This window comes from Hippocampus guttulatus, chromosome 4 (genome assembly GCF_054856545.1).
Source record: "Hippocampus guttulatus isolate MCC_2025c chromosome 4, RoL_Hgut_1.0, whole genome shotgun sequence".
Lineage (NCBI taxonomy): Eukaryota > Metazoa > Chordata > Actinopteri > Syngnathiformes > Syngnathidae > Hippocampus > Hippocampus guttulatus.
The window spans coordinates 10,754,502-10,771,553 of NC_141264.1; the positions used below are offsets into that span (position 1 = coordinate 10,754,502).

Consider the following 17,052-nt stretch of genomic DNA (forward strand, 5'->3'; position numbering starts at 1 on the left):
TAATTTTATGTAAATTTTAGCTGTGTTCAATGCACTACATGTTTGCACTGTGGTAGAGAGAGGAAAGTAATTTCATCTGTGCTGTATGCTACACATAGAGCATACTTGACAATAAAAGCTGACTTGACCTAAAAGGACACGCTGCACTCAATTTTCGCAAGCTAAAATGGCCGTCACGGAACCTGCGTACACACACTCCCGGTTCTACCAGATATAAACTTAATTTAAACATATGTACAGTATACAGGTAGTGGTCATCACTTTTCTAGGAAACCAAAAATGTCCTATATTTGATTAGTAAATTTTAGATGAGATACGACGGATTGTCATTGGGGCTACGTTGTACACTCAGGGACCATGTTGGTGACTCCTGATTTACATTAGGGTTGCAACTAACGATGATTTTACAATCGATTAAAAATGGACTTTAATTGAACACAATCCAAGTGCTTTCATATAAATATACAGTATTCTCATGTGAGAATATTTACAGTTAAGAGACCAAAATTCAAGGAATCGCACAATTTTAATCAAGGTCTCTATAAATGCATGACATTATTTTGAAGGTGGCCGAGTTAAAGGAAAATCACCTCCATAAGAGCCACAATGTCTTTTTTCCAGAAATTAATTCATGTGTTCTTCAGCGGAAGCAGTAGTTAACTCCATTACTTAATAGCATTTAGTTAGGACAGACTGAATACAGAGAATTTGCACTGCATTAGTATTTCGTCTTGTTAGATTGAGCAAATACATCTAATGTTGTGTCACATTATCATATGTTGTGGAAAAGGGTAAAAACTTTGACACACATTGGGAAAAACAATTTAATAAATGTACAAAAAGTTTACACATTCCGAGACCACCAACACAGCTCGTCCTAATATACATGGTATGTACACTGGTGTAAAAGTTTAATTAAAACAGATGACTCTCATACATATATTGCTGTGGCCACCTGAATACATTCTATCCAAGTTCATTACAAACTGAAGAGGTGGCACATTTACACGTGGACCTAAACAAATGTTTAAATCAAACCCAACGGTTGATCTCGGTCTTCATTTTGAATACAAAAAATATTCATAAACGACTGAGCAACTGAGCTCAATGAAGCTCGGAAGAAACAATAACATGACATATAATTTTTTTTTGGGGGGGGGGGGTTATTTAAGTTGTTCAGGTCCCATGTTACGTGCTATTCAGCTTCCTTTTCTTCAGTCTATCCCTCCAATTATCAGGAAGTGCCTCGAAGTTGGCATTCTTTGCAGCCTTTCCTCTGAAAGTTAAAAAAAAAAAAGAAAACTGGAGGATTACAAAAGAGGAAAACGCTACAATAAACATTTATTAAATGGGGGCGGGAGGAACAATAATAACAGGAGAGAAGTGCAAAATGCATTGTAACATACGTCGTGAGCTGCTGCTGTTTCCAGTCTTCTATACTCTTCTTGTTGATCTGTTCTCTGTCCTCATCACTGGAGCTGCTCTTCTCCTCTTCTTCCAGCTCTTTCTGGATACTTTGCCACTTCTTCACAAGGGATGGCATTTTAGTCTTTCCCTTCTACAATTATACAAAGACAACAGGAGACATTGTGTGAGAAGTGCATTATAGTATATTAGCCAGCCCGCATGGTTGCACTCAACACCGAAATGCTGAGTTTGTAAACAGATTGTTGCATAAATGTCAAGTATTTAGCAGAGGTTGTGAAGTTATGGGTGAATGGCACCACCTGCAGCTGATGCTTAGGACTACTCCAATACCCCTTTCCCACTGAAATTAGCGGGTAGTAGTGATCCGTGGCAACACGCAACCAATTGGCATATTGTCCCTTTCCCATTGACCAACAGAAGGCAATTCTGCCCCCACCCTCACTTTCACCACTTTGCGTCTGGTTACGTCAGCACGCTGTGATTGCGTAGATGATAGTGCGATAGATTTCTTGGCGGTAAACAAAGCAACATGGAAGCGAGTGTTCTTTCTTTTATCATGCTTTTTACCATCCTCAAAATGGTCAAAAAGCAGAGGAGCAGCAACTCTTTGCTACTACTGAGACAACAGCTTAAGGGGCAATCTCCGAGTTTTGTTGTGGGGGCGTGCGATATACGAGGCTGATGGCGCGCGATGTCATCACGTAATTACCGGGAAGTCCCGTGTTAGGCTTTCAAACTGCAAGCGGAGGCGATCACAACCCGCCGCCGATGACGTGCTGGTGGACACGGATCGACACAGATCGACACTGGCCAGTGAGCCTTTCCCACTGCCCAAAAAAAACGTGTTTACCCGTGGTTTTGCGGCAGTGTGAAAGGGGTACAAGTGTTATTGGGGCGATGGTTGCGGGGGTAAGAGCAAGAAAGTACCTAATTTAATGTGCTAATTGGCTAGTAAATCACTTGACAGCTGCCTAGCTTCGGTCATAGACCACACAAGTGCAAAAAAAAAAAAAGCTCAGAGTTACCTGTTGCTCATTCTTGGGAGACAGAAAAAAAATGATTGAGGTTCTAAAGTTATGCATAAAAATGTTGCCATTTGTTGCCTAAATAAGTGAGGAAAAACCCTGAAACATAATCTGAATTTATTACAAACCTTATCTTTCTTGGTTTTCTTGGTCTTTTCCACAGGTGGCACTTTAAGTGCTGAGGATTCACAGGCTGGCTGGGGAGGTGGCAGCGGTGGTTGGGGGGGTAAAGCAGGAACAGGTGGAAGAGGAGGTTCACAAGGGACAAGAGGTGCAGTGACAGCTGGCACACCCCAATAGACTGGTGCGGTCATGATAGGCGCTACACAGGGGCAAACCAATGTGATGTTGTTGATGGTATTTGTGATGTGACTATCAGATGCTGAATTTTACCTGCTGTAGCAACATGCTGTGTGTACAGGATGGGACTACTTCCAATAATGGCTTTATTCAGCTGACCAGCTTTCCGTTTCTGACCCTTACCCAGTGGGGCTGAAGAGTCTAAGACCTGCACCAAAACAAGGAAACAAAGTATACATCTGGACAAATTGAAAGCTAAACAGGACAATTACCACCAAAATACATATTCAAAGTAAACACGAGCACACCTTAACACCAGCAATGCCTGAAGTGGGCCACCCACTGCCATCATCTTCAGTTCCAGGGGCAGGTGGCTCTATGTCATTATCATCCATCTCCATCTCCACCTCCATGATCTCACTATCACTGTCTGGGGGCGGGGGAGGTATAGGAGGTGAGCCCGGGGGGAGAGGTGGAAGTGGGGGGAGGTCAGGTGGAGGAGGTGGGCTGTCAGGAAGTGGTGGTTGAGATGGGGACCACAATGATGATGTGCAGGACTGAGGCACTGGTGGTGGTGCAGCAGAGGCACAAATACACGGTTCTGGGGAGGGGGAAAAATGAGCGACAACATTCAAAGAGGAAACTTTCTAACATTTCACTTGAACCCCCCCCCCCCCCCCCAAAAAAAAACAGGCACATCTTTGTTCTGACCTGAAGGTCCACCGTTGGGCGCAGATGTTTTGCCATTTCCTTGACTGGAGGTTGGGCTAGCCCGGTTTCCTTTCAGGTCACCCCCCTTGGCCTCTTCTGTCGGGAACTCCCACTGTGATGCATTCGTCAGGTCGTTGACATAAAAATACCGCTTGTGATCTCTAAAGAGTGGGACAACAGAGATAGATGGCAACAGTCTCAACAAGTGGCCTTGCAACGAGCTGACCGGTGCGATGACCTGGGACAGAGGGCAAGAGAGTGGACATGGTGGGGCTTGCTATGGATGGTAGCTTTCACCATCCTAAAGGGGAATCAATTCAAGATTGACTAAGAATGTGGATAGATAACCCACCTTTCTCTTAAAAACAGTTAAAGCAAAACAAATCATCTCAGGGCCCCAAACGTTGTATTGAGCAGCCAACATCATGGTTGTCCTAAACGTTGCATTTAAGACAACCATTCCCCTCACGACACAGGAAGATGCCGGGAAGGAGGCACCATCATCGAACAACAAGAAATCACTACTATACATCATATATAATCACACAACGATTTGTCTTGGTCATGAAAAATAATAAACAGAAAGACATGAAATAGAGTTGGTCTGACCTGCTGGATTCCCGTCATTGCTCCATCTTCACCTTTATTTGGATGCGTGACACTTGTGGCTTCCAGGGCCTCACTCTGCATTGCATTCTGGGGGTTGTAGTCCTGAAAAGTGCAAAGCTCTCCCAGGCAACCAACCCTGCTATCTCCCCACCCGAATTCTCCACTGACTGAAATTGAGTCTTAAAAAGCGCCCTCATAACAGAGCTTTGCAGTCTCCCATCAAGACATGGATTTCTTTCTGTGGCTGAAATAATAATAGCAGCAGCAGCAGGCTGGCCCTGAGTGGACGCTCCCTTATGAGTACAAGTAAGACACAATGCTTGCATTGTGTTACTGAAACCTGGACAGTCTGGTTGTGGTTTGTGCAGCAATCCGCACGCACTGGTTAAGCTTGTCATGATGTCATGATACAAAGTCTGCAACCACAGGACTGAGGTGCGCGTAGTCACACTGCACTTTTGGGGGGGCTTGGGGGACGGGGGGGGGGGGGGGGGGGCGAAGGGGTGTAGAGATGTGAAAGGTAAGCAGTGCGTACCTGTCCCAGTGGCAGGACCAGCCTTTAGGGGTGGCGTTAAGTTCATAATGTTTTATGTGTTCGGCGGCTTCCTGTAGCTTGCGGCGAAGATAGCCCCCGTTCAGAGCACCCTCCCTCCAGTCAGCTATCCGTGTCTGAGACATGTGGGACAAAAGGGGGATTAATAGGAAGCTGATGAGCAAATTTGAGGCCATAACGACAAGCAATTTGTTCAGGAATGACAGGTTTGTAATTGATTATAATGAGAGTTTTAATATTCAAGTACATGTAAATGGATATGTGCAAAAGGACATTAAAGAATTATGCAATTAATATTTTATGCAATGGCAGAGCTCCGAGTGAAATTGGGACAACTCTGCCAGGGTACGGAATCATGATTTTGTTACCTCAGTTTGCAGCAGAAGCAACTGAAAATTCGAGACAGCTTTCTTGTGTATGCCCAGGAACGCCATCTTGCTCGTTAAGGTGTTAGCCAGTTCTCCAATCTGAAACTAAGTCATCAACATTAACAATCATGGCTAAGCACATTCCACATGTTAGATTAGTGTATTATTAAAACACCATTTTACCCTGAGCTCAGCTGTTTCAACTACTTCTTTTGGTGGAGCTTCTGGTTTCTGCTCAGAGGTATCCGTTTCCCCATCTTCTGCTACACCACTCTCTGGAACTTTTGTACATGCTATTAGCAAATGACACTGAGATTGTGGCATTTCAACCTATTTCCTACTGTAGGGCATTAAAAGCTCACCTGTTAACATGTTGTCCTGAGGCTCTGAATTACGACTGTTGGAATCAGGGCTAGGAGCACTAGGGAAGACAGTTTTCCATCGCTTTTTCTTGAGTGTGCTACGAGATCCAGAAGCGTCTTGGCTCGTCTCAGAACAGGGACTAGAGCCTCCAAGACTTCCATCGCCATCCTCTAGAGCCTGGAGCTCAGCCTGATAATCACAGGTCCAGATTAAACTGTGATTACAAATGCGTGCAATGGCAGCGCATGGCAAACAAAACCACCACCACCAACCTTCTTCCGCTCCAGAGCCAGTTCCAGCTCCATCGTGTCTTCTTCTGGCCCCCCTTCAGTGTCCGAGTTCACCTCTGACACCTTCTTTGCATCCGAATCTTGTTCCAGAGTTTGGATAGCATCAGAGTTGTGCGAAGTGGTACAGGGGGATCCCACAGGGCGAACAACCTCTCCTTCAGAGTCCACACTGGTCTCATTTTCATCCAAACCTTTAAGGAGTCTTTTTCGCCATTTCTCTTCAGCGTCTTTCACTTCGGTAGGGATCAAGGGACCAAGCAGAGATGCAGCCACTCCGCAGCGCTCCTCCTCTTTGCTAGTGAGGCCCACCACACTTTCTATTACCTCCTATAAGATTAAATCCAAGGATGTCATAACAACATTAACACGTTTCTCCATGGAATTGTGTGGATACTTAAACTTGCCTTGACTTGAGTTTCTTTAGATGATGTTGGAGCTGCAACAGGTGTGGTTTCTACAGGATAATGACCAGCACTCGATGCCCCATTGGCACTAAAAGTACAAAGTTTGAGAAGTCTCACTTCAATATATAAATGTATTCATGACTGAAGAAGAGGAATGGGCCGATTACCAGTTTTCAGTAGTTTTAAAAAGAATGTTTTTATCACCACTAAATCTATGTCAGCCTTATTTTCTTCTCAGCAAGGCACAATATGATTGCCTGCTTTCAGAGTTGACTCAACCAGCCGCCTAAAGTTTATCAAAGGCCTGCTGCTTTTTTTCCCCTTCTGCTCGGCTAAGCACAGCTGGGAGGGGTGAGCGGTTACACACGGAGCAAGGAAGGAGAAGACATTTAGACACTGCCGACACCAGCATTTACACAGCTGCCTATTTGCTCTGTTGATTTGTGCATTGTCCTAAAACAAAACAATACCCCTGGTATGTTCTAAAAATAGCTCACTAGCGATAGGACATTGTAATTAAAACAGATAAAGAATGTTTTTTTTAACTTAACAGGACACATTTCTTAAAGTGTCAAATATTTTGTTTAAAAATAGAGATTGTTCGATGGGAGGAAGAACAGTTTATTTACCCAAATATTAAGTATTTGGGTAAATAAAAACTGGACATACTGTATAAGCGCTATAATTTGAATATCGCAATATTTTTACACGTGGTTTATCATACCATCAGAATCTAAATATCAGCCAATGTTGAAGTGAAGTGTAAAAGAGAACCTCGGATATATGTTTTAAATGCAGTCACTCACCTGTTGGTATGGTTAGCCAGTCTTTGCACTTGATTAGCTAAATAGTGAGGCAACTCCCAAGAGACCTCATTGTTCTGAGTGTTCCAGTAATAATAGCAGCCAGAGTTATCATCCCAGACCTCCTGCCAGTCCCCCATTTCTACATCCACTGGAAGGAAACAAGATACTTAAGGTTAACAGGATCGGCATCATGTGACTTGGACATTACACAGATGTGATCAGCTGGATCGTATCAGCATATATTTTGCATTTTATGCAAATGTTTAGCTCGACTGTAATATCTTTAAAGCGCCGATCGATCAACAATATCAGTGATTTGCTCCACAAAATAAAACATTCCCGCTGCAATGTTTCCCACAAACACACTTACCTGTACTGGGCCACAGCAAATTAATTGTGGCCGCTAATAGAAAATTTGGGTGCTACCTGTCAATCTGTAATTGTTGTAATAACTTTCAGTGTTGCATGGATAGCCACTCCGATGCTTGTGTGATTCTGGTGTGAGTCTGCTAATCGATCCTAGTACAGATTTCCTTTGTGGTGCAATACTGCAAATACGTGACTGACCTATCAACGGTAACAATGTTTAAAGTTTGGGAATCTGAGTAATATCAGGTCATGCAGTATCGACCCACACATGCAAGCATGGGGGAAACATGCAAACTCCAAATGGGATGGCCATAGCCTGCATTCAAACCCCCAATTATCAGAAATGTGAGGTGGATGTAGATATGGATGTGTTTCCAGATTGTAGTTAATTCTGATTTTAACATTTTCCTCATACTTCCACGCAATCTAACCTGCAAATTTTACAGCACAGTAACACACACATTATTTACCTCCAGCTAATGAATACTGAGTATTGAACTCCAACTGGTCACTTTGTTGCTCACTGGCACCTGGTTGCTGGTTATTGACATCTGGTTTGGGTGCACTACCAGCCGGGGTAGAAGGTTGAACTGCTGCATCATCTGAACTTGGCTGAGTGGTGATAGCATCGATTTCCTGTTGAGCAATATTATGAAGTATTTTTTAACAACACTGCTACAACTACAACTGCTCTTATTCACTCAAACAATGAATCAATGTCATTTTGTTTTTGCGTTTTCCTTTAATCACTTCAAATCCAAATTTTATAGTGAGGCGAAATCACTTACAGTACTTGTGCGTGCGTGCCTGTGTGTGTGTGTGGGTGTGCGTGTGTGTGTAAGACTGAGAAATTATGAGTATTAGGCACTGGTTGCATGAACAGAGTAGAAGGCAGGGGTGCCCAACCAGCCGATTGCAGTCGGCCGATAGTCCGCAGACTGGTCCCAAGTCGATCGCCAGGGGTGTAGGGGAAAATAATAATTTGTGTGTCTGTCTGCATATTAATATACATTTTTGGGTTAGTGTACACTACACCCTAAGCATCCTATCATTTTCACTTTCATAAAAAGGTATTTAAAAAAAATAAAATACAATTAAAAAAAGCAGGTCACCTTTTACCTATGGTGGCGCAGTGACCTGCATCACTGGAAGTCTGCAATTGCAGATTGCGATCTCTGTTGCGACATATCTTTTTTAATTCTCATTCAAAATTTGTTTCATCTGCAATTCACTGATTGTACTGGCAAAGAATAGAAACCTGGAGCACCAGGAGAAGCATTCTAAAACAGTATACGTGAGCTACAATCATGATGTTATGATGATAACAGGCTGTATCATGTCTCTGCGTCAGGTGTCTACTAAGGTAGGCAGTGATTTCCTTTTCACAAACTTGTATCTGAGAGGGGGGGGGGGGCTGTGGTGTTTGAATAGGTTTTTCATGCCTTTTCAAGTGTGCTACCAAGAGAGGTGAGTGGCATTGCAATTTCATATGTTGTGTTCATTTATTGGTTAAGTTCAACTCCTACTGCTGTGATACCGATGGACGTATGGGAACATTAGCAGGCCCTTAAATTGACTTGGCGCATACTGTCATTTGTGCCTTTTTACCTCATTTATTGTCTTACCTCTGTTTGGCATTACCATCCAAAGCTCCCAACTCCCAATATTTGAATCGGAAATGATACTTTTGTCATAAATAAATGGACCAACCCAGCTACAAATAAAAATTATACTTACAGCCATGAAATTTGCTAATGTACTGTCAATATCAGCAGAATGATTGTGCTGAGAAGTTGTAGTTGATCGAGAGACTGTGGCATCCTCTTCGTCACTATCTTCATAGGCTCCAAGCAAGGACAGCCCCTCTACAAGTGGATATAGACAAAATGTTCAGTCAAATTATTTTGTTTGAGTATAGCCTATCCATCTTCCTCATGAGGGATCTCAGGGAGAAATGACAATGTGGGCGCCTTCATGTAAGACAAACGCTTTAAGAATTTTTTTATTTGTTATTGTTTTGTTTCACAGAGCAATTTATTTTAACATTAAGACCCCCCCTTTTTATAAATGATCATAAGCCCCATTGCATTGAAAAATGCCTTGCAAGGCTTGGGAACTTGTTGCGCTGTTTGCGGTTGGACTAACAAGCAGAAGAAGTTCAATCTGTGGCTACAAAAGCAATGTTCTGAACTGGCACCTCGGGCGAGGAGGAATCTCCTGTGGTTGAGAGGAAAGAAATTTCATCTGTGCTGGAGGTTGCACATTAGCAATAAAGTTGACTTGACTTGAGACATTGAAATATTTTCTCTTATAAACTGCAACAAGTAGCATTACCACATTGTTGAAGTCTGCAAATGTCATAGTAAGTGGACTTAAACAAAGAGTTTCCATGTGAACAAAATGCTAGTTTTGCTAAACTGGAGGTCGTGCAACTAATTCAAGGAGAGGCTCATGGGAAGTAGAAAGGTGGTGGATATCAGGGGTTAGGAAAAAGGACTCCAGCAATGATACATGAGTAGCCCACAGACCTTGTGTAAAAAATTTCTGAGTGATGTGACATTGCAATTTAAAAAAAAAAGAACGTTGTAGACATCATCATTTGTACACTTGCAGAGGTTTGTAAAAAAAAAGTGCTACACATTCCTATTCCTCCACTCTCGTCAGTGTCACTACGTAGACTTAAATGGCATTTAATGTTAATAACGCCATAATCAGAAGTAATTTGAGTTATTTGAAACCTGTTTCAAAGTGCTAGCCCTCTTCATTGACCAAAACACAGGAAGTAGCTCTGTTTCAAAAAGATTGGGGAACCCTGGCCTTACAGTACACGGTAACAAAATAACGTACCGGTGGCTTTCACTGCGGGAGGCTTCGTGTTCAGTCTGTCTCTCACAAATCGTCCTTCTCCTTCTTGCTCTTCTGCTACAAACGTCAGAAAAAAAGATAATCAAAGCCAGAAGAGAGGAAATGAACTCGTGGCCCACTTTAGCGAACCACTATGTTTCAGCTCAAATGAAATTTGGTTCATTATGATACACAAGCAAATTAATTGCTAAACTCAAAGTTTAGCCGTTACATTTTCATGCCGAATAGTGGCTATGGTACTTGTGTCTGTAACTTAAAACCAAACATTGAGTATATAACACAAAATACAACAGACGTTTAATATGTATACAAGTGAGACTCTGATCCACATAGCATTTAGCAAGCCCGCCGCTAGCAATTAGCAAGCATGTTGAGGAATACCATCGGATCCTGACAGCCCGTCTTCCCTCTCCCCGGCATTCCCACCACGGAGCCCAGAAGGAGACAGCTGTAGAATTGTTCTCCGACCAACGGCTCCTCCCGTAGCGCGAGCCTTTTTCTTCATCGCTGATTATTTGGCCTGCGAAGCTGCGAGCCTCTCTTTTCCGAAGTATCGGGTTGCAGCTAGTCGCACAAAGAAAGGAAGTGGTATTCCGAACACTTCCGGGTGCTGGGTCGCTTGTCGGTGTACCACAAGGAAATGTCCGTAGTGTACCAGCGTCGAAGATGCACACTAGCTTACTTAATAACAAGCTTTGCGGGGGAATTGTTTCGGCTTAATCATTGGAATCCCATTACCGCTTGCTTTTTGTAGGACTACAGGTTTTGCGGCGCACATTGGAAGTCGGTGTCCCGACGATTGCAGGAACTGTCTTGACATGTTCAAGTGAAAATTGGCAATTTCACAGTTGTCGCAGTGGAGCCGCCCATTAATGTATGAATTTCAAGAGCCGCCATCGGGGCAGTGGCCATCAGAGCCGCAGAGAGGAGGTGCTGCCCGATTCAGAACCGGAGGAAGCGCTACGGGGACTCGATCAAGCACGATGGGGGGTGCGATGGGACCGGTTCTGCACTGGCTAAACGATGTGGCAGCCGTGACTCTTCTAAAGGCCCGGAGGACTTTATTCCAAGCTGCTGTACTTTTCTGTGTTCTGGGTCTGCTGCTCTGGGTGTCCATTTTCCTGTATGGCAGTTTCTATTATTCCTACATGCCCACAGTGAGCTTCTCCGCACCCGTGCACTTCTACTACAGCTCAGACTGTGATGCGTCGGAATCAGAACTTTGCTCATTCCCAACGGCCAACATCTCCCTTTTGAAGAACAGCAGGGACCAGGTGATGGCGTATGGCCAACCGTACCGAATATCTTTGGAGTTGGAGCTGCCAGAGTCTCCTGTGAATGAACATCTGGGCATGTTTATGGTCAAGATGTCATGCTACACCAAAGATGGGACGATGGTGTCATCTGTTCGACGTTCAACAATGCTACATTACCGCTCGACCCTTTTGCAGACCCTCGGCACTTTCTTCTTTTCTCCTCTACTCTTGACGGGGATGGCTGAACAGAAGCAGCTAATAGAAGTCGAGCTCTTCTCTGCGTACAAGACCAACAGTTATCAACCAACTGTCGGTACAGTCATCGAGATCCAATCTAAGCGTGTGCAGATCTACTCATCCCAGCTCCGCATCCATGCATACTTCACCGGTGTTCGTTATGTTCTGTACAACTTCCCCCTGACATCTGCGGTGATCGGGGTGGCCACCAACTTTGCCTTCCTTGGCGTGATTGTGGTTTTCAGCTACCTGCAATTTGTATGGGGTGGGGTCTGGCCCCCGGATCAGGTACGCGTCAAAGTCATGATGGGGGACAGTACCCGCATGCAGCAGAGAAGAGAGGAGGTGAAGAAGCGCATGGAGAAAGAAAATTCCCAGAAGGAGCTGGATTCCCCGAGACTGATCGGATCTTTGAATGATGCATCTGATGACCAGGCTGATGACACAGTGGTTGCGCAGTCATCAAAAACGTCCATTGTGGAAGTAAATGCCACTGAACCCAGTGTTCCCACTTCCGAAAAAGATGTGTCTCCTGACTCTGTATTGCCTGAGGCGATAGACCAGAGTGAGACAACACTCCGACAGAGATCTGGTACATCAAAAAGCCTTTAGACTGAGGGCCATCTTAAAATTAAGAGTACATAGAGTGCATACAGTATACAGTACTGAAATCATTCCACTGAATATAGTTGCAGATCTTAATACAGGCAAACACCCACTATTAGAGGTCAAGTATATGTAGATCAGTCAGAGCATAATATGCATATTGTTTTAACCCCCCAAAAAATTGCTTTACTCCTACAACCTGTCTTCACTGTACAACAAATATCTATAAAAATGTTACACCCCTTGTTTTCTTTTTTTATTTTATTAAAACTAACACATGCACTTAAGAAAAAGTCAAATTACAAATGTGGAACGTCTCCAAGACATGTTACTTTTTTCCACAAATGTCTTTACAAGCAATTACTGTAGAAAAATAGTACATTTGTTTTTAACAGTTTCTAAGGGGCTTCATGGATCTGTTGCGTGAATCATTCTTCTCCTATTGCACAAAGAGACGTTTTGTCTGAGCGCAATGGCTCATGTAACCACCGCGGGATGTTTTGTCAAAGAATCTAGTTCATTACAAAACTAGGCTTCTTCGCATCAGTGCTCGTGTCAGATTTACAATGTGCAGACACAATGTAATGGCTGAAAACCGTATTTATTGTTTCACAGAAAAAAAGGATGTTTTAGGTGGATGTTTTACACAACGTACGTTTTTTTTGGTGTCTCTTGATGTAACCCATCTGTATCCAGCATGAAGAGATGTTTTGAGCTCAAGTGTTTCTCAGCTCATTGGTTGGTATTGAAGGTAAAAGGTTCACCTGCTATGTGCTTAAGCGCAGGTTTGAGTTATGGTACCAAAAAATATTGACAGACTTTGGTCTACTCTCTTCTTATAACGTGAATGAAAAGACATTTCTTGTGCACAGTCATTGAATAAAATGCAAACATTAAAAAAAAAGTGTACATTCAATGAAATGATGAACTAATACCCTGTTAGATTGTTGTGCGGGGGAAAAATCAAATGGTTGAATACATGTAGGGAACATTTCGTTCCCTTTTTCCACATAACTGGAATGAAAATGTGTTGTTTACAAAACATTTGATGATGTAATTGCAAACCACTTACAATAGGGTAGTAATGCGGTGACAATAAAGCCCATTAGCGGGCTTCACTCAAAGCGACATCCTCAATCTAGCAGATGAATTATGCATTGTTCCAGATATGGAGTGCACTAATTGACTGAATTCACCATCCATCATTTGAATTATAACCTCCCCGCATTTAGCCTCAGTGTAGTGACGTCTATGCAACCATAACTTCGATGTCTACGTTTTTGTCCCAGTGCTAAACCAATGTATAACTTTTGACTGTGTACTCATGGTTTTGTTGTATTTCTTAGACTGTTATTTGTGATCACACACTCTGGTGACACCTGGATAACTTGTAAACCTTCAGTCAAACTGTATAATTACTTAGTCACTGAACTTTATCTTGGACCTTCATTGGAAATATTACTATACAACCCCCCCCCCCCACATCAAAATATACTACTGTATAATATATATATCCAAATAAAATAATACAAAATAAATCTATGATTATGTAATCTTCAATAAATACATTTGATCAATTATACCCCCAATATAATTTCAAGGCTGACATTTATTTTAGTGAACTGTCCTTCAAGATTTGTATGACTAATCATCAATATATACTGTAGGTAAATAACAGTGTAATACAGTTTACGTTTAATATATAAAATTCTCTCTTTTCCAGTTACAGTACATGACATTTCTTTACTGATACGCCGATGGCAATTTTGAGGTGTACTCACGTGAAATTATGTACAGTGGTTACTAAATATGGTTCCTTGGCCTGTGATGAGCTACAATCATTGATTTATGAACACTTTTTCCTTTGCAACCAACACGTTACATGTTGCGTTCCCATATATGGCTCAACTATCAATGGTATGAAGGCGCCGCACACGCCTGAGCTTCAAGTGATCCACTTGAGTGACGTCCTGCCCTTTTAGGCCTCGGCACAGCTGAATGTCACTTTGTCGCTTGACCTTAAATGTCGATCTCCTCCTCTGCCTCCATCTCTGTGACCTTGGCTTTTGAACCTTCATCTTCCTGCTCATCATCTGAGCAGTCCGCCCAACGCCCGACCCTTCTCACGCCTTCAGCCACCATTGGGGCATTAACACAGGGATTGTGGTCATAGATGATCAGTTTTAGCCCCTGCAAGCGTGAGAGATTGGGGAAGCGGTGGATTTTGTTTCGATCCACATCAACGACAGCGAGGAAGTGCATTTCCAACAACACTGGAGGGAACTCCGTTAGCTCGTTCCCAGCCAGCCAGATACTTCTCAGCTCTTCCAGCCTGGTAAGTTCATCGGGTAAGCAGTGTATTTGGTTATAGCCAAGGTGCAGGGTCTTGAGATTGGAAAGCTCACAAACCACATTTGGGAAGACTGTAAAGCAATTTGTCTCTAGCCACAGGGTGTTCAGTTCCTTGAGTTCCTGGAGTTCCTTGGGGAGGTGGAAGAGTTTGTTGTTACCCAAGTAAAGGATGCTAAGCTGAGGTAGTCTGCAGACAGATGCGGGCAGCTCTTCAAAGCAGTTAAAGTCAAGAGCCAAGAGCTGAAGTTTCCTCAGGTGGTGGAGTTCATCGGGCAAACTGCTGAGGTTATTGTCACTCAGGTAGAGTTTCACCAGCTCATCAAACACACAAACAGCAACAGGTAACTGGCGCAACTGATGGCTACTCAGGTCCAGAGTCCGATCAAGTGGCATCTCCTTCAGGTCCCCCACTAGGAAGCGTTGACACCGTTCCGATGGAATGAAGGCGATGACACCTCGCATGGCATTTCCCATGTTTCCTGCTTGCTGGTCCGTCACAGGAATTTCAGGTAAGCAGTTGCCATCGTTAAATGTTTTTCATCTGAATCCACTTAAACTCCGCCACTGCAGCAACAGAGTGCATGAAAATACATAGAAAACAACAGTTGTTAGATTAGAAATGCCCTATTTAATATTTTGGAGCTCTGTAAACAACAATCAGATGGTTATGACACTAATTACAACATTTTATGTGACAAAAGAATACTGTACCCAGAAGAGTAATATACAATAGCAATGAGCACTGATCACAGAAATAGTACCCATTAAGATAAAAGTACCTACTGTCCAACAAATCTGATCCATGACTACCTTCATCGCCAAAAGTTAGCGACGTGTTTATCCAGTATAACCAGCTGAAAAGACATTAGATTCCCTGAGTGAATGTTCCCCAGTGCTTAACTCAGTGCCTCTGAGCTTTGCCCTGACTTTCAAGGTAACCACTGACAGCTCTCTTCTCTCTCCTCCCCCTTTGTGCCAAATGACTCCCCCCTCTTCTGCCCTGAGATGGCAGAGGTGGGACAAAGGGAAAGACAGGGAGGGGCAGAGAGACTTTTTTTTTTTTTTGCAATAATGACAGAAGCACATAAAGATGATAACAAACAGCATTAAACCATGTCACAATAGGAACAGTGTTCAATCAACAGCATTAAGTGAGAATGTTTCATGTTCCTTGAATATTGACGTGCAGTGGTGTGAGGTGTTGAGCTGTTCGCTGGTACGGACCTTTATTCCACATCAATAGTTGCTTCAAGATTTGAGATTCACACGCATTTACTTACTTTCTATTTGAATTTGTTGCAGAAAGCTTTGTAGCAAAAAGTGTTGCGCTGGCATTCATTATCTTGCATACCTTTACCAGAGATGTTTTTTTTTTAACTGGGTCCAACTGGCTGGAATGTCATGTTCCTTATCAGAGGAGGCACTGGTCTGTGTTCAGTGGCAGATTTTTTTTTAAGCACGTCCTCTTCCCTCTTCATCCTCTTATGGACTGGGGCGTGCCGACATGAAACTAGCACATGTGGAATATCCGTCATTGTTGAAAATGCAGTTATTTTCTACTGAACCTTTCCAGTCAATGAGGTCAGTAATGTCATTATTTCTACAGTCAATAACCAGAAATATTACAGTATGTTGGGACAAGTTTGACAATGTGTTTTGTTGATTACCTTAGAGGTGTCAGATTACTTGAGTCTAATAAGAGTCACTGTCTTCAAGCTTGCCTTTAATAACGAAATAACAACAAATTGTTATTAACATGCAGAATGTTTTTATTTGCAAAGCCACATTTTTCCTTCTGGTTATTTCAGTATTCAATGTCAATGAATTGTGTAGGACAGTGTACCTCAGTTTATGGCCTGTCAAGGAAAGTAACTGTATCTACTGTATCTTCTCCGGTGGGCCACCAATGTGATGGAGCACTTGGAAGGCAGAAATAACAATTCCCTCTGGAACCATTTAAAACTACAATGTTTGTCATGGGAGGTGGTGTTGTGGTTTATGCACTTGTTTTCCTTCAGCCACTATGGGTTCTACTCCTGCTTAATGATGGTGTAGGTACTGTACATCCAACCAACATTTTCTGTACCATTTTGTTAATTGCTTGTGTCTTTCAGGTACCTTGTTGATGTAATTGTAATAGGTTCTGTTAAATATTTACAACGGGTACTCCCACAGACACAGTGTATATTGTGGTTTGTTAAAATATAATGGGTTGAGCAGACTCGGAAAAGTCAAATGAGTATGTATGGAAGACATCCACCGTCACGTCTGTCCATTCGTGCATGGCACAAGACATTTATGGAAACCGGGAGAGATAACGGGAGGAGTGGATGAGCAAATTAAAAGCCAAGCAACCAAACAAACAAACAAATAAAAATAATCCTCATCCATCCACTCTCGAGACTGTGTGTGTTCTTTGAGTTCGCGTATGAGCCGGAGCCCATCCCAGATAACTTTGGGCCTTGTACACAGTTGCAGGGCACAAAAGGCCAGACAACCATTCACACCTT

The 17,052-nt window shown here is 42.9% G+C and overlaps 3 protein-coding genes across 5 annotated transcripts; 1 reads left to right on the top strand and 2 right to left on the bottom strand.

Annotated features, from left to right (window-relative positions):
• Positions 1-810: 810 nt before the first annotated feature.
• On the bottom strand, positions 811-10,673 carry fnbp4 (formin binding protein 4). 2 transcript variants are annotated; one of them, XM_086109532.1, is made up of 17 exons: positions 10,473-10,673; positions 10,074-10,148; positions 8,964-9,091; positions 7,697-7,862; positions 6,858-7,005; positions 6,052-6,139; positions 5,630-5,974; positions 5,357-5,546; positions 5,178-5,275; positions 4,995-5,099; positions 4,609-4,742; positions 3,465-3,625; positions 3,062-3,354; positions 2,847-2,961; positions 2,582-2,775; positions 1,407-1,558; positions 811-1,276 (listed from the first exon to the last, which is right to left on the bottom strand). In XM_086109532.1, exons 1-17 carry the CDS (start codon positions 10,594-10,596, stop codon positions 1,189-1,191), a joined length of 2,604 nt encoding a protein of 867 aa, XP_085965658.1. In that variant the 5' UTR covers positions 10,597-10,673; the 3' UTR covers positions 811-1,188. The 2 variants fall into 2 exon arrangements, with proteins under 2 accessions (XP_085965658.1, XP_085965657.1); XM_086109531.1 differs by having other exon boundaries at positions 5,178-5,287.
• A 50-nt stretch (positions 10,674-10,723) lies between these two features.
• LOC147205909 (seipin-like) lies at positions 10,724-13,094 on the top strand. Its single transcript, XM_086110144.1, has one exon. It carries the CDS (start codon positions 10,964-10,966, stop codon positions 12,194-12,196), a length of 1,233 nt encoding a protein of 410 aa, XP_085966270.1. The 5' UTR covers positions 10,724-10,963; the 3' UTR covers positions 12,197-13,094.
• A 656-nt stretch (positions 13,095-13,750) lies between these two features.
• Positions 13,751-15,882, bottom strand: lrrc10 (leucine rich repeat containing 10). 2 transcript variants are annotated; one of them, XM_086109351.1, is made up of 2 exons: positions 15,823-15,882; positions 13,751-15,106 (listed from the first exon to the last, which is right to left on the bottom strand). In XM_086109351.1, the coding sequence occupies exon 2, from the start codon at positions 15,014-15,016 to the stop codon at positions 14,210-14,212; it is 807 nt and encodes a 268-aa protein (XP_085965477.1). In that variant the 5' UTR covers positions 15,017-15,106; positions 15,823-15,882; the 3' UTR covers positions 13,751-14,209. The 2 variants fall into 2 exon arrangements, with proteins under 2 accessions (XP_085965477.1, XP_085965476.1); XM_086109350.1 differs by lacking the exon at positions 15,823-15,882 and adding an exon at positions 15,326-15,449.
• Positions 15,883-17,052: the final 1,170 nt, after the last annotated feature.

Bases quoted from the DNA above. Each gene is read 5' to 3' on its own strand.
- fnbp4 (XM_086109531.1), bottom strand. From the start codon at position 10,596: ATGAAGAAAAAGGCTCGCGCTACGGGAGGAGCCGTTGGTCGGAGAACA. The intron at 5,100-5,177 runs GTAAAATGGTGT...TTGATGACTTAG, and splicing joins TTGAAACAGCTGAGCTCAGG to TTTCAGATTGGAGAACTGGC. The intron at 3,626-4,608 runs GTACGCACTGCT...CCCACTCTTTAG, and splicing joins TGGTCCTGCCACTGGGACAG to AGATCACAAGCGGTATTTTT.
- LOC147205909 (XM_086110144.1), top strand. From the start codon at position 10,964: ATGTATGAATTTCAAGAGCCGCCATCGGGGCAGTGGCCATCAGAGCCG.
- lrrc10 (XM_086109351.1), bottom strand. From the start codon at position 15,016: ATGGGAAATGCCATGCGAGGTGTCATCGCCTTCATTCCATCGGAACGG.